Genomic DNA, 16,878 nt, shown 5'->3' with positions numbered 1-16,878 from the left:
TCGTTTACATATAGACCGAATACAGACAAAGTACAGACATAAGTGCATCAACAATCGGCGATCAAGCAACATAGTTTTACCGGGAAACAGTCCAAGAACTTCGGTCTCAGTCTATGCCCTCAATCGACCGCCAAAAAATGAAAATCACAAAAACCCGAAATGGATTATAAGGTCCAGTTCGTGGGTCAATAAATCTTGTATGTTCGTTCCTGAGTCGGGTCGGTTATATAACGATTCGTTCCGTTTATACGGAAATGCTCGGGTAGTCTCATCGACTGAACAACCCTTACAATCTTCAAAAGAAAATGGGTTAAAAGGTGTAATGGGTATTGATCCTTTTGATGACAAGTTTAATCAAAATGAACAACCTCCCAAATTGACCATTCATATAAAAGTGATGTTCTTGGATTGTCGGGGTCCTTAATTCGGCGAATTCTTCGGTATTGGTTAATGGCTCACCTACTTTCACTTTTAGGTGTGAGAAGGGTATGCGACAAGGCGACCCGCTTTCACCGTTTCTGTTTCTGGTCGTTATGGAGGCTCTATCTTGTATGATCGGTGCCGCTAATGATTCCGAGGTCATTAAAGGGATTCGCACTCCGAATAATGGTCCTGCCATGTCTCACCTCCTTTATGCGGACGACGCTATAGTGATGGGAGAATGGTCTAGAGCGGAATTAATTAATATTGTTAGAATTTTGCGTGTTTTTTTACTTATGCTCAGGTCTTAAAATAAATCTCGAAAAATCTAACCTTTTTGGAATCGGTGTGGGAATGGAAGAAACTGGGGAATTAGCTAATGTGGTGGGATGTAAATCGGATTGTCTGCCTTTTATTTATCTTGGCCTTAAAGTAGGAGCTAACATGAATCGGGTGGTCAACTGGCAACCGGTTTTAGAAATATTCCGAACTCGGTTATCTAAATGGAAGTCGAATCTCCTTTCTATCGGGGAAAGGGTGGTTTTAATTAAATCTGTACTGGAAAGTCTTCCGACATATTATTTCTCTCTTTACAAAGCTCCTAAAAAGATCATATCAGAATTGGAAACGATGATTAAGAGTTTTCTGTGGGGAGGGTCATCGGTAGAGAGAAAGTTACATTGGGTTGCTTGGGACTTGGTCACTCGTCATGTAAAAGAGGGTGGTTTGGGTTTAAACAAGCTTGAAGTAGTGAACACGTCTTTATTGACCAAATGGGGGTGGAGATTCAAGACGGAAGGCAATAATCTATGGAAAAAAGTTATTGGGGCTCTTCACGCAAATAGAAAGGGGTGGGAGTGTATTCCATATAAAAAATCGCTATCGGGAGTTTGGAGTAACATCGCTAAAATCTTTATAAATACTAAAGTGCGGCCCCTTAGGAATTATTTAAAAGGTTCAGTTGGAAACGGCGAGGAAGTGGCTTTTTGGCTCGATTGTTGGCTAATGAATGAACCTCTTAAAACTGTTTTTCCGGATTTGTTTAGCGCTGATTCGGATAAGAGGTGTTCTGTTGCGGATAGAATTAAATATGTAAATGGCGAAAAAATATATAACTGGAGCTGGAATTCGGTTTTATCTACGGATGGTTCGGTTAATAATTTCAATCAATTGCTAGACGCTCTCTCGGGTATACAGTTGTCATCTGGTCAGGATACGTGGAAGTGGACGGCAGAATCTGATGGTTGCTTCTCGGTCAAAGGTGTTAAGAGGCTGTTGAAGAAGGTCACAGGAGACATCGATCGGGCTGTAGTGGATTGGAGCAAATGGGTGCCAGTCAAGGTAAATATCCATGTTTGGAGGCTGGGTGAACAGACTACCTACGGCTGAAGCACTGCTGCACCGAAACATTGCAGTTAGTGACCCGAGTTGTTTGCTGTGCGGTGCTGATTCCGAGTCGGCGGATCATTTGTTCATTGCATGTTTCGTCGCGACTATAGTGTGGAATGGGGTAAGTGCGTGGTGCAAGATCCCTCAAATATATGCGTTCTCTTTACATGATTTGTTAAGTATTTATAACAACCTCGGGGTGTCGGAGAAGAAAAAGGAGGCGGTTCAAGGTATTATTATGGTTTCATGTTGGTGTATATGGCGGGCAAGGAATAAGCTTAAATTCTCGGACGTGCAGGTTAAAATAGAAGACATTTTAGGTGAAATTAAGGCATTAAGTTTTTTATGGTTTTCTAAAAGATCGAAATACAAAGATATAGATTGGAAGGAGTGGTGCTCGTTTGGACAAATGTAATTTCTGGTTGTAGTTTTTTCGTTGGCCCGGCTTGGGTCGGCGGTGTTGTTTAATAAAGTTTACCTTTCAAAAAAAAATATAAAACCATCATTCAAAACACTATTCATTTAGTTTCTCTTATTAATAGATAGAGATTGGCAATCGTTTGTTATTGTATTTCTCAACCTAAAAAAGGTCAATCTTTGATCAAACCCAAGGTACCCAAACCTTTCTATTTACTATTAAACTGTGAAACATGTTTGCTAGTATTTAAATTAGATTGTTTCGATACAATATTGATTTGAAACGATTTAGAATCGGAGTATGTAAAATATGTACTTAAATGTCTTATTTTTATCCAGCTAAGAGTAAATTATCATTTTAGTCCTTAAGATTTGACAAAAAATGTTACTTTAGTCCAAATAGTTTTTTTCCTGCCATTTTAGTCCAAATAGTTTTTCTTTCTGTCGTTTTAGTCCCTGGCTTTTGTCATTTTTTACAATTTTCATCCAACTCACTAACTCTATTCAAAAAAGTCAGTTAACTTAGGGACATTTTGATCAAACCACATTTTTTCTTTCTTTTTTCTTGCAGGTGCGATGGTATGGGGACGGCGACGTACCAATTTACAGTGAAGATGATGGCGGTGGTTGCTGATTTACGATGATGGCGGTTGTGTTGGTTGATGACGTGGGTGACGGAAAAGTGGCTGGTGGTAGTGAAAATGGTGGGTGGTGATGGTGCTAAGGTGGGTGGGTAGGGTGGCGATGGTGTAGGCAGGTGGTGGCGATGATAGAAGGTTGTGATGGGGTGGGTGGTGGTGGTGGTGGTAATGGATGAAAATGACAAAAAAATGATAAAAGTTAGAGACTAAAACCGCAGGAAGAAAACTATTTGGACTAAAATGACAGGAAAAAACTTAGTTGGACCAAAATAGCAAATTTGCTCCAACCTAAGGGAGTAAAATGAAAATTAACTCTCCAGCTAATAAAGGCAATGGTTTTGTGGCTCAGAAGTCACAGTGAGTACATGACAAATCGTGATAAATCAATAAAATAACACTCAACACTTGAAAAACAATCAAAGGCATCGATTATAAGAGAGAACTCGAAGAACTGAAGATGCCAAAGACTACTTTCATGGGTTCACTTTCTTCTCCCAAAGTTGAAGTCTTGGTCGATACGGGAAACCCTCTCCTCAATCACACTCTCGATGGGTTCTTGAAGATCGGAACCGTCTGTATTCATGATTTTGATTATTGTTATTTCATCTAATTTGTTCATGTTCTGATTGTGAGAGTTCATGTATCAGGTTGCTGTTGCGAAAGTGGCTGCTGAGGAGACTTACCACATGGTCAAACGAGGTTTTGTTGTGTTTGATTTGATTTCGTTGTTGATATTTTGATTCGAATCACTTGAAAGATTGTTTACTAAATTGATTGTTTAGTTTAATAATTGGTTTGCAGTGGCGGATCCAGAACCCACAATGCAGGTCCGGATCCGCATTAATCGAATAGAATTATTGGAATTTTGAAGCCAGATTAAAAATCGAAATTATTGGGTTGGATATTAGTTGTTACTTGTTAGACCACCCGTAGTGGGACGTTATTTTTAAAAAAAAATTGAAAAAAAAGGCCCCAAAACGCCCCCTCCCCCACTATACTAGGCGTTATATGGCGTTATTTTTTGAAAATTTGCATACAAGCGTTTTAATTATAACGTTTAAGAGATCAAAGGGTGGCCAATGGGGAGTGGTCAACTGTTTGACTAACCAATGAGCACTATCCTTGTTTTTTTTTTTTTTTTGTTTAATGATTGGAAGGGGCATTATTCCCACTACACCACTTTTGCAATAACGCCCCATGCTGACTAGGATGCCACGTGTCGGATAATGCCCCATGGTGGGGGCATTATGTTTGTTCACCACTACACATGGTCTTAGTAGGCCCAAATGTTAGAAAATCCATCCTTATATGCCCCTTTGGGTGTGTATATAACTAACTATATATAAACAAATTTAAAAATAAAATAAAATGCTTAATTTGAATTTAAGTATGCCCCTTTGTGTGTGTATATATAAACAAATTAAAAAATAAAATGCTTAATTTGAATCTAAGTTTTTAATAAAAAATCACAAATTCGTATTCAATTACTAGATTCGAATATTGAACACACTCTGCGGCACAGAAACTGAAGTTTAATTGTGTATAATGATCTTAATCTTTCAGGAAGTGTTTCAAAGCATAGCTTGCAAAACTCGGTAAGATACTGAGGTCTCTGTAGATCTTCTCTGTTTTATTTGTCATGTTATTAATATTTTGCAAGAAATGTTCAAATCATTTTGGCTTGCCAAACATTTCATTCAGTTATAGATACTATATTCCGTTAAAACCAGAATTCTTAACAACCGTTGTTGTTATCGCAGTTAGAAAAGATGTGTAAAGAAGGTGCATACTGGGGTAAGTTTTGATGATACAGATACACCACTCTAGTGCGGTTCTTTTGATTCGTAATTGAAAACTAATATCATCCCATCTTGACAGGTACTATAGCTGGAGTATATGTTGGAATGGAGTATGGCGTTGAGCGAGTGCGTGGCACCAGAGATTGGGTAAATATTAACAGTTTTATGACGCGTGTTTTGTAATGCTTGCACGCGCACACACAGGTCCACTGGTGATGTGAGCCAACTGCCAACTATCTTGTTTTCTCCTTTTTTTGGTTGTATAAATCATGTGTTTTGAATGGTACAGAAGAACGCGATGATCGGTGGTGCATTGACAGGCGCGCTTGTATCAGCAGTTGGCAACAACAAAGGAGATAAAATCATAATGGATGCCATCACAGGAGGTGCAGTGGCAACTGCTGCTGAGTTCATCAGTTATCTTACTTAAATCAGTTAAATAACAAATGTGTGACATTCTTCACCGCTGCTACAAGTAGTGGATGTTGACAAGTTTGTTTTCCTGATCTTACTGATGATAATAATAATCTGATGTTTGATTGAAATGTGGCTTATAATAATAGTTAATGCATTTGTTAAATTGCTATTCAAGTTGAGTAACGATAGATATTTTATATTTAGAATAGAATCAATATTGTCAACGTTCACATTTATTGCCTTGAACAACCACAAAACAAATCTAAAAATAACTCTAGTTTTCTTGATGTGAGACGTACAGCAACCACAAACAAAATTTTTCCTTTTGTGACCTTCTTGGTCAATGCAAACCACAAGTAAGAATAATAAATAGAGTTAACTTCCGTTTTGCTCCATCTGGTTTGGTCATTCTAACGGTTTTGCCTCAATCATTTAAAACGGTCATTTTCCTCTTTAATGTTTCGATCTTGTCGCCAGTTTGCTTCTCGGCTCTAACTCCATCCATATTGTATGTTAACTGAAAGGGTATTTTTGTAATTTAAAGTTAACATACAAGATCCAAGTACCCTTACGTTATACTTAAAATTACCAAAATACCCTTCGAGTTAACATACAATATGGATGGAGTTAGAGTCGGGGAGCAAATTGACAACAAGATCGATACATCAAGGAGATAAACTTTTACCATACGAACTCCAATGGAATACCTTCCCTTATTTTTCTTTCTTTCTCGCAAATCAAATCCAATAGGCACAAACTATGGCTTACTCGGAAATCACCTTTCTACTGATATTCCTAATTGACTTGTAATATGACAAATTGAGATCTTCAATTGTATTCGTTCTTAATTGTTTCTGAATCTTCAAGAGCTTAACCAGCTCTGATACCAATTGTTGGCCCAGATGGTTCAAACAATCATATCAACAAACACGAACACAAGATATTGGGGGTTCAAACCCGCGACTCTTTCTATTCAATCAAACGAACATACGAACTTACAAAAAAAGAGACAAATAAAACAATAACCTAGACCCCTATTTATAGTACTACTAAATTTGCTCTCCAAGACAATTAAACATTTCCTAAACCAATTACAATATAATTACTTAAAATAAAACGAACTTTAATAAACACTCATTATATCAATCTTTCACTTTGGCCCTTCAACTTTCTAACACAAATTAAAACCTAAATCTATATGTATATTTGATAATCACTATAACAAAAAATAAAAAAAAAAAAGTACAAGGTTGAAGTGGCAATTATGATCAATTTATAATGAAATGCGTTGATATGGGTTAAAAAATCTTTGGGTGGATTTGAGTTTACTCAACTTATGCAAAGGGTCAACATTGGTAAAACTGTAATTATAAAACGGATCAATTTGGGTGGGTATTAGAAAAATGATAGCTTAAAAAGGGGCGGAACCACAGTGTTAGACTAAAGGGTATGGAGAGGATGGGCTTGGAGGGGATGAGCCGACACGTAGGCGCCACGTAGGAGTGGCTTGGAGAGGATGGACCTAGGGGGGTGGGGGATGAACCACTTTGTGTATATATATGTATGTATGTATAGGTATATGTGAGAGAAGAAAGGAGGAGAGAGGAGCAGCAAGCCCGGCTGTGGGCTGCCGGGTTAGACGAGCCGAGCCCCAGGGGGGCGGTGTGGGGGTCCGGCGCCGGGCCTAGCCGGGTATCAGCCGGCCCCCATACCTTCTAGTCTTAGGAGCCATAGTACGGGCTACAGCTCAACTCCGTATTCGTAGTGTTTTTTTTCGGTTTCATACAAAGGATACCCCTAAAAAATACGAGGATGTCCCTAACCAAAAAATAGGATACTTTATATTACTAAAATCCTATTTTTTAATAAGCCCAAACATTTTACAACCCGAAAACTTGTAGAATAATTAAGCTCAATTGATAAAATAAGTCCAAATTAATAATAATAGAATTGAAAGAAAGCCCTAAATATAATTGATAAAGTTAGCCCAATACCCAAAACAATATCATAATTGAATAAGCGATCTTGCTCGTCTTATGGTGGAAACCGAAACACATAGTTCTTGTCCTTTGTTTATCGGGTAGTGAAGCTAGCTTTGGTTTTACCGGTTGCAATCGCAACCGCTGAAATATATTTTTCTAAATTGAAGTTTGTCAAGACGGATTTACGCAATCAAATGGGCCCGGAATATTTGAACAATGCTATGGTTTGTGTGGTAAAAAAAACTTTTTTATAAAGTAAAAGATGACGATGTGATAGAACTATTTTAAGCTATGAAAAAAAAATCGATAGTCCTACGATGTCTATAAATGGTGAGAACTATCAAGGGCATTCATTTTGATTAGACCATCCACAATTCATTCTTCTTAGCTTTGTTTTTGTCAAAAATCATGACAATGCATTTAAATATTATTTTACTAGTTTATATCATGTATCATTCACCCGTATTTATTAATGCACGTATAATCTAACTTGGTCTAAAGTTAAATTTATCTTCTAATCAACCTAGTTATTATTTTTTTACATAGATATTCCATATCTACATGTAATGTTTCTACACATTTTTGTCTTTATTTGTTATGTTGGGTCACTGTCATAAAATTAAAGATATTTTGTGATGTACCCAATTCATTTATGATTGTTTACAAATCACTGAAAATCATGTATTCATATGGCATTCTTGAAGCCTCTAATATGGTTGTGATGTCCATGTGACAAGTGAGATGATGAGATTCTTCTCATCCAAACTTTATCTTCAGTCTTAGCCATTGCCCACTTCTTAAACATTATTGGAGAGGAGCACATATCTAAAATCGTTTTAAATTAAAAAAACAAAAGAAAATTAAGAAAACCCAATAATTAAATACTAACAAACGAAATAAAAAAGCAAAAAATTAATGTTAATAAAAAGAGTCGACTAATAAAAAGTCATTCTTAGCACGCCACCTTTTTATTTTCTGAAATCAAATTTGTTACATTAACTGCCTTGAATTTTTTTGAACGGCAAGGAATGACGTGCCAACCACCGTGACACCGGGCGTTGTGGCCAAGGTCAACTACTCGACCGCCGTCAGCCCCTTAGCTCTCTCAGATGCGCGGAAACCCGACCTCCACCCCCCGAAGGCACGACAGTGTAATAATCGGTAAAACCTCACCTCCCATCCAAGACGAACCGGCGCCACCCGTGTTCGCCCTTCACCTAGATGTCGCAGAAAATAATGGAGAGAGTGAGAGTCGAATCTGGGTCACAAGGAATAACAAGTCTTTCCCCAACCACTCCACCACTACCGCATTTAGAGGCTTAACCTAAATTCATGATTTTTATGTGATGCCCGTGTCATGTCAAGAATCACACCTTTATTAATTACATTTGTTTGACATAAGCGTAGAATAATAAGCACATGTTAATTGTTAGATGTTATCCTTTGATGTAATATAAAGAAGACATGGGAATAGAATTCAGGGAGATGGATAACAAATCAAATAAATTTTAGTTATAAATGAGTAAATGCGTTGGCCATGGTGCCATAACGATACTTTTTTTTACTAAAAACTAGGGGAACACCCGTGCGATCCACGACATGCATAATAGTTATTGTTTTTTCCTGGAACGACGACTGATATAGATAGTGCGTGACACGGTACGAAAGTGCGAATATAGTATAGATTTTTAAAACAAAAACCGGTTTTTTTTTAAAGTTAGCCGTTTGACCATGGTTATTTTGACCAAAGTCCACTCCTCGTTCGGCGCTTTGTGGTAGCACTACCAGTCAAAAAAAGGCCCAAAACGCCCGAGGGTACAGTGTTCCCCCGCGTTTTTAAGACGCTTTGAGAGAGGTTTGCGCCCCACCACATGTGGTCTCACAAAACTTCAATTCTATGGACGTGTGGTTTCTCAACCCTCTTCAAAAGACGTCACAGTTTTCAATTTTTTTTATTTTTATTTTTTCTTTTTCATTGTTTTAGATGGTGTAAAATAGATGTTAAATATATATATTATACTACATACACATATACATATAAATTCAGTTTTGACATCTAAAAGTCAAATTGCAGGTTTTGTTCCCTTTTATAGATAAGAAAGCAGTTTATTATTTATTACTAAAATGTTGTATTAACTTTATTCTGCAACATATTCTTTATAAACTATGCTTACCTTGACATAACCTAATAGCTATATTTCCTTATTAGAAGTCTCTTATAATTGAAAATTAGTACATATTATTACCTTGCTGGTGAACACATTTACTCTATGTTTAGGGAACAATTTGATTAGGTTGCTGATATTGAATTGAATATCACACCAAATTACAATAGCAGTTTATATTGCTACTATTCACCCAAATCAAGCACCTTAAATAAGTCAGTGTTTCTCTATATTCAAAAAACGAACTATAACTGACGATTATTAAATTGCAACAGTCAATTCAATCCAAATACTGCAATAGAAACATAAAATCTACCACAATTCGTTGGTTAATCACGTATAGTTCTTAATCGATTAGAATCAGAAAAAAGGAAATTGACTCACCGTAACTTAAAATCAGGATGAAGGCGAACAAAGGGGCGGAGTTTTTCGAAATCAATGACCCCTGTCTTTCATTGTTATTCCTTGAATGAGGTAAGCAAGACCCCATACTACACACTACATACACATACATAAAAATTGGGTTCTATATTATTTGTATAAACACCGATTGGAAACCCTCACATTGCATTTGATGAAACCCTAATCAATATAAACACACACACTAACACTCACGAATCGAATCGAATTTATAAAAGGAAAAATTCGGGCTGTTTTTACCTCTTGCTGCTCCAAATCTTCATTACCATACATTATCTTCATCTTAGAGATATAGATATTGCACTTAAAGGTCTCAACCATCAAAATACGATCCAAGGGCTAAAAAGTGGTTCCTAATTATGCAATGGTTATCATTTGAACCTTATTCCATGAGACTTGAGGTAAGATGCAAAGAGCATTCTTTTGAGTTTTAAACCATCTGTAATTAAGTTCATTATTTAATCATTATTGTTGCAATTATTAGGTATTATAGATAATAATACCCCATGAAATTACCTTTTAGTAATTTTCGTTTCTAATTGGTTAGCATCTTTTAAGTTTTAAAACCATTTATAGTTATAATTAAATTCATAATAACGTTGATTAAGTTTTTTTATATTTAATTATTATTATTATTATTATTATTTATTTTTATTTTTATTTCATATGATGTTCATCAACTATCTGATAAAATTGCAAAAAAGGTTGTAACCTTATTTATATGATGTTTAGCAATTACTAAACCAAATAATAATGACTTAATTATAAAATTCAATCAAGTAATCGGTTACGGAGAACTTGAAATGGAAAAGCAATGTAAATATGAGGAAGGTGATGATGTTCAACTAAGTCAAATGATTTAATTCTTTATCAAGTATTTAACAATACTTAATTTATAAAGTTATCAATTTAATTGTATTTATCAATTTATACTCATGTAGAAAGACTAATTCCCTTTACTAACTTCATTGAGTTGTTGTACTATAAGCATAATATGTTGCAATTATTTAAATTTGGTTGGAACCCTTGTGAAATGCTTTATACGATAGTATAGATAAACGCAATCAATTTAAATCTTTTGCGCGGGTTGAAAACATCCGAGCCCTTAAAGTTTGCTGCCCAATTCTGTCAAACAATACCTCCTCAAATATTTCCTCTGCATCTATATTGCCTATATATAGTATCAATTAAATCACACAAAAGCATCATATGTTTAAAAAAAATAGTAAAGTAGAAATTAAAAAAGGAAATACCAATAGGCCAAATAAATGTCTATCTCCAAATGAATAACTTTTCTCGTACCCACCCTTTTACACCTCCATATACATGAAGCTGCAAAAAGGAAAAAGACTATAAATTTATGAACAATTAAACAATACATTGGTAAATGGTTCCAGATACTATAGTCATGCAAGGGTACCTTGATGAAGTATGAAGTGTCTGTCTTTTTGTATCCAATAACCTGTGTGTATACTTTATATGTAATATAAAATCATAATTTGAAAAAAAAAACCACTAAATCACCAAAAACATAATAAAACATCAATATAAACTCATAGATTATGTAAAAGAAAACTGTTATCCCATTTGAATATTTTAAGAAACAAACCAAAGTTTTTTCGAATAAATGTTGAAATGGGTATAAAAGAACACACCTTTCCACCAAGATAAATAAATTTCATATCAACTTATCTCTTTCTTATCTCTTTCTTTTCGACTCTAACTCGCACAATAGTAGACAAAGGAGTTGATGTTGAGTGAAATGGTGAATTTATAGCAATGATAGGAGATTCCTTAATCGGTCAAATTTATTACATATTGATTGAAATTGGACCTTTGGAGTGCTTTTGCGGTTTATCCCTTTAGGTTTCGTTTATTAATTGCATTTAAGAACCGAACTTATTATTGTATTATTATAATTAATTGTGATTATATTCTCATTTAATTATTTTTTATTTTTTAATATTAATGTAGAAAGACCATTTCACCCCTTACTAACATCATTAAGTTGTTGTACCATAAGTATAAAAGATTGTAATAACTTAAATTTGGTTGGTATCCTTATGAAATGCTTTATAATAGTATAGATAGATAGATATAGATATAGATAATTATTTTTTTTATTTTTAATATTAATGTAGGAAGACCATTTCACCCCTTACTAACATCATTAAGTTGTTGTACCATAAGTATAAAAGATTGTAATTACTTAAATTTGGTTGGTATCCTTATGAAATGCTTTATAATATAGTATAGATTAGGTTCTAGCATTAATGTACTGTACTATATGTTAATATGGTGTTTCATGCATTGCTTTGTTGCAAATTGTGTTGTTTTATTTGTAAATTATTATTTATAATAATCTAATTAATTTAGCCAAAATCTTGTTAATAATATATTAGAATATATATATATATATATATATATAGTTATTTTAATACTTTTATTATTTTAATATTATAATAATAATTCCTTTTTTTTACTGTTTAACTTTAATTTAATGATTTTTTAGTATCACGGGGTGGGATAAGCTTGGTGTCAACCGGTACTGGTATCGAAAATACCGGTACGGTCTTGTTTGGTATCGGTACAAATAGTAATTTTAATATTTTAATAATATATATAGTTTTTTATATATTTTTATTATTTTAATATTATAATAGTAATTCTTTTCTTTACTTTTTAACTTTAATTTAATGATATTTTTATGATACTTATGATCTTTCGATTTAAATTTTATCTTAATCTATTAAATTCTGATACTAATATCATGGATAAGTTCTTAATATTTGATATCATTTGGATCCCTTTACCTATTTTTTTTATTATATGTTTTCTTTGAAAATATATTGTTGTGTTTTTATTACGAATTATATTTGAGCTACTTTTAATATATTAGTTACTTCGAAATTTAAATTTATGGTTACCTTGTCAAAGATCATTTTATAGAATAATCATAAGTTTGGAATAATTATCTTTAAACCAATTATTAAAACAAATTAAGATCAAAGTTAACTTTAAACTAATCTACCTTTATCTATAATATATTATTTAGTATAATGTGTTATTGATGATATTAATTTTAATGATTATTGATATATAATTATTTTATTTTATTTTTTATCTTATCTCTTATTTATTTAATATAAATTAAATGCAATTAATAGGATTTTTATAGGATGATGCATTTAAAACAACCATAAATTTTGGTTTTAAAATAGAACATATAACTAAACTTTAGAATATATATAGATATAGATAATAAATAGTTTTTATTAAAAATGATATAAAAAAGATGATATAAAATTTATTTAGGTTTTCCCATCACAACAGCACTACATCATTTCACACATGGAGTGTGGTTTCACTTTTCATATCCAAGTTCCACATCCATTTAAAAATTAGAGCCCTACCTTTCTTCATCCACTGTCTGGCCTTGACGCCAAACACTCACATTCCACGCCAACCAGGGGTGGAACCAATGAGTAACTAGACGTAGCATGGGCTACGGCTCAACCCCGTATTCACTGTGTTTTTTTCGGTTTTATACATAGGATACCCCTAAACATATACGAGGATACCCTTAAGAGAAAAATATGAAACTTGATATTATTCCTTTAGCCCAATACTTGTTTAACAATTAAGCCCGAATAATAAGTTACATGATAATTAAGCCCAAATAATTAAAATAATCCATTGATTGTGGGCATGGGCGGCAAATTACAATCGGAAGTTCTACTGATCTTACTCGTCTTATAGTGGAAACCAGAACACATAGCACTTGTCCTTTGGTTCATCGGGTAGTGAAGCTAGCTTTGATTTTACAACCGCAGCTGTTGAAAGTTGTTTTTTTCTAAATTGAAGCTCGTCACGACAAATTTACGTAATCGAATGTGCCCAGAATATTTGAACAATGTTATGGATTGTGCGCCGAAAAAGAAACTTTTGATAAAGTAAAAGACAGCAATGTGATGGAACGATTTCAAGCTATAAAAAAAGAAGAAGACAAATCTATTAGATATTTATATTACTGAAAAATATTTTCCCTTTTTATTATTGTATTTATTGTTGTTATTTATTATTGTATGATTGCACGGTAAACTAAATTAATTTGGGATACCTCTTAATTATAGGGCTAGCTCCGCCACTGACGCCAACCCTCATCAGCATGGAGGTCTTCATGCCAACCACTACACGCGTGGTTCATGCCATAGGGGGCGGTGCTCCACGCCATGGTTGGGTGCCACATCGACCCATCAATGCCCCACGCCCCTTTTCACGCCCCTACCCTATACTCCTATAGTCTAACCTACTTTGAGACCTTATGATGCGAATAGAGATCAATAACATTAAACCCAGACTTTTTTTTGTATGAATGACTTGAAATTAGCATTGCTTTGATTCATCCTTAACAACAACGTTGTATACACATTTTGTATGATTGAAGTTGTGATTGGATTTTTCTAAAGTCTATGAGAACAATAAGTTACATAGACAAAAGAAAATTAGTTGAGGATGTATTTTGGTAGTGGATAACTTGATATTATGTTACAAGGAAAAAAATGTGATTTTGTGCACCCATTATATATAAGGTTAAAATGTCACATTTAAATATAAATGGTGTAATAATTTTATATGTCTTTGTTTATTTTTATACTTATAATAATGTTTTTGTTTGTTACGATGAAAATGGACTTGTAGGACTTTTACTAAGTGCCGGACTAAGTTGTACAGGCTTCACGTCGTCTGGGCTAGGACATGGCTCGATGCATCCTTCAACGGTTCGTGGGTCAGATTCACAAGATTGGGCTTTGAACAAGTGTTAAAAGGTGTTAGTGGGCTAAAGCTGGTTAATAGGCTCAGGAGTTGTAAAGATTGAAAGCCCATCAGGGTTGTTATATTTCCGGATCTTGCGGGTCAATATGTGCGGGTCTGGAGCTTGTATAAATAGTATAGCGTGTGTATTCATTCAAAAATGATGGTTTTATTCACTCGCACTCCTTCAGTCTCTGGGAGGGTTTCTCATTGTAAACTGGATTTAGGGCTTTGTGGTCTTGTTAGTTAGATCAGTCCGTTAAGTGGTTTCAGAGAGTAATAGATCAGATCTGTTGGTTAGGTTGAGAGTTCTTATTTGTTTCAGTTTGGTTTCTACATTATCTTTGAAAGTTTTAGTAAAGTTTGAATCTTCGATTACCAAAAGTTGACAATATATAAGGTTAAAATAAACACCTGCATTGGTTTGTACATCGCAATGTCCAAAATAAAATTACATGATATGAGTATTGTCAGAAACTCAAGATTTAACAGGAAATTTGTAATATTATAACAAATAATCTATCAATCGGTACAAAAGATTCAGTTGAAACAAATGATTGACTGAACAGAACACAAGATTCTCATCAACGAGATGATCCTAACACCAAGAAGCTGTAGATCTCTCGAAATACATAAGAGATCAGAAAGAAAGATAAAGAAGCTGATGTGTGGCGTAAAGGAATGATCGAGACTGTTCTGTCCTCTATCGCACTAACAAAAGGCATATATAAGCCCAGGCTGCAACCGACCTTTTAACTCTAGCCCAATGCCAGCTAATTCCAGCCCAAAATGCAGCAACTGTCAACTTAAAAGCTTAGCCCAAATCTCACATAAAAGGAAACAAGTAACAAGAAAATAATGAATAAGAATCGATAATAAAGGAAATAAATAAAGTATTAAAATTGAAGATACGTTAATATCTTTAACACACCCCCCAGTTTTAATACCAAAAGGATTAGATAAACCTAAAGACTTACACATTTTGTTATGATCGGCTGGAAGTAATCCTTTCGTGAAAATATCAGCCAATTGATCACTAGAGCTAACACCAACAGTTTTAATTAACCCAGAAGCTATCTTTTCTCTAAGAAAGAAAAGATCAATCTCAAAGTGTTTGGTTTTGTCATGGAACACAGGATTTGCCGCGATAGATAAAGCAGCACTGCTATCACATTTTAACATAACAGGTAAATCAATTTTAACTTGTAACTCTTGCAACACATTGGTCAACCACATAATCTCACAAAGTGCAACACACATAGATCTGTATTCTGCTTCAGCAGATGATCTAGATACCACACTCTGTTTTTTACTTTTCCAAGAAATTAAAGAATTTCCCAGAAAGATGCCAAAACTAGTGACAGATTTTCTACTATCAACACACTTTGCCCAATCTGAATCTGCAAAGGCAGATAATTCAAATTTTTCACTCTTTTTAAACATAAGACCAGCACCAGGAGCATTCTTCAAATACCTTAGTAACTTAAAAGCAATTTGAGAATGAGCAGCAGTGGGCTTATGCATATATTGAGAAAGATAATGAACAGTGTATGCTATATCAGGTCTTGTATGGGATAGATAAATCAACTTTCCAACAAGTTTATGATATTTGCATATATCGACAAAATTTGAAGCTTCCTTTTTGCACAAGTTTGAAACAGAATAGTTTGGCTCAATAGGACAACTCACAGGCTTACAGCCACTCAGGCCAAATTCATTTAGAAGATCCATACAATACTTCCTTTGAGACAAAACAATACCTTCATCAGTTCTTATAACTTCTATTCCCAAAAAGAACTTTAACTGACCCAAGTCTTTGATTAAAAATTCTGATTTTAAAAATGTTTTGACATTATTGATTTCTTTTTCATTGTCCCTGTCACAATTATATCATCTACATAAACAAGGAGAACAATAAACACACCATAATTATTTTTTATAAACATAGAATAGTCACATTTAGATTGAACAAAACCAATATTTAGCAAAACATTAACAAGCCTCTCATTCCACATCCGAGGGGCTTGTTTCAAACCGTACAAAGACTTGTTAAGTTTGCAAACTTTATTAATGTTATCACCAGTTTTCAAACCATCAGGTAAATCCATAAATACTTCTTCTTTCAAATTTCCATATAAAAAAGCATTATTGATATCTAATTGAAATAAAGGCCAGTTATACTGAACGGACAAACTAATAACACATCTTATAGTAACCATTTTTACGACTGGCGAGAAGGTTTCATCAAAGTCTATTCCTTCTCTTTGATTGAAACCTTTGGCAACAAATCTTGCCTTATACCTTTCAATTTCACCCGTAGACCTATATTTTACTCTATATACCCATTTACAACCTATAGGTCTTCTTCCTTTCGGAAGATCAACAATGGTCCAAGTGTTATTCCTATGAAGGG

At 34.2% G+C, this 16,878-nt stretch overlaps 1 protein-coding gene across 1 annotated transcript; it reads left to right on the top strand.

The window, feature by feature from the left end:
* Nucleotides 1-3,222: 3,222 nt before the first annotated feature.
* Nucleotides 3,223-5,246, top strand: LOC118479888 (outer envelope pore protein 16, chloroplastic-like). The gene is made up of 6 exons (XM_035974756.1): nt 3,223-3,438; nt 3,515-3,566; nt 4,431-4,462; nt 4,628-4,661; nt 4,746-4,813; nt 4,956-5,246. The coding sequence occupies exons 1-6, from the start codon at nt 3,325-3,327 to the stop codon at nt 5,094-5,096; spliced, it is 441 nt and encodes a 146-aa protein (XP_035830649.1). The 5' UTR covers nt 3,223-3,324; the 3' UTR covers nt 5,097-5,246.
* The last annotated feature ends 11,632 nt before the right edge of the window (nt 5,247-16,878 follow it).

This window comes from Helianthus annuus, chromosome 6, assembly GCF_002127325.2.
Source record: "Helianthus annuus cultivar XRQ/B chromosome 6, HanXRQr2.0-SUNRISE, whole genome shotgun sequence".
Lineage (NCBI taxonomy): Eukaryota > Viridiplantae > Streptophyta > Magnoliopsida > Asterales > Asteraceae > Helianthus > Helianthus annuus.
This window is presented reverse-complemented; position numbering and strand designations above follow the sequence as displayed.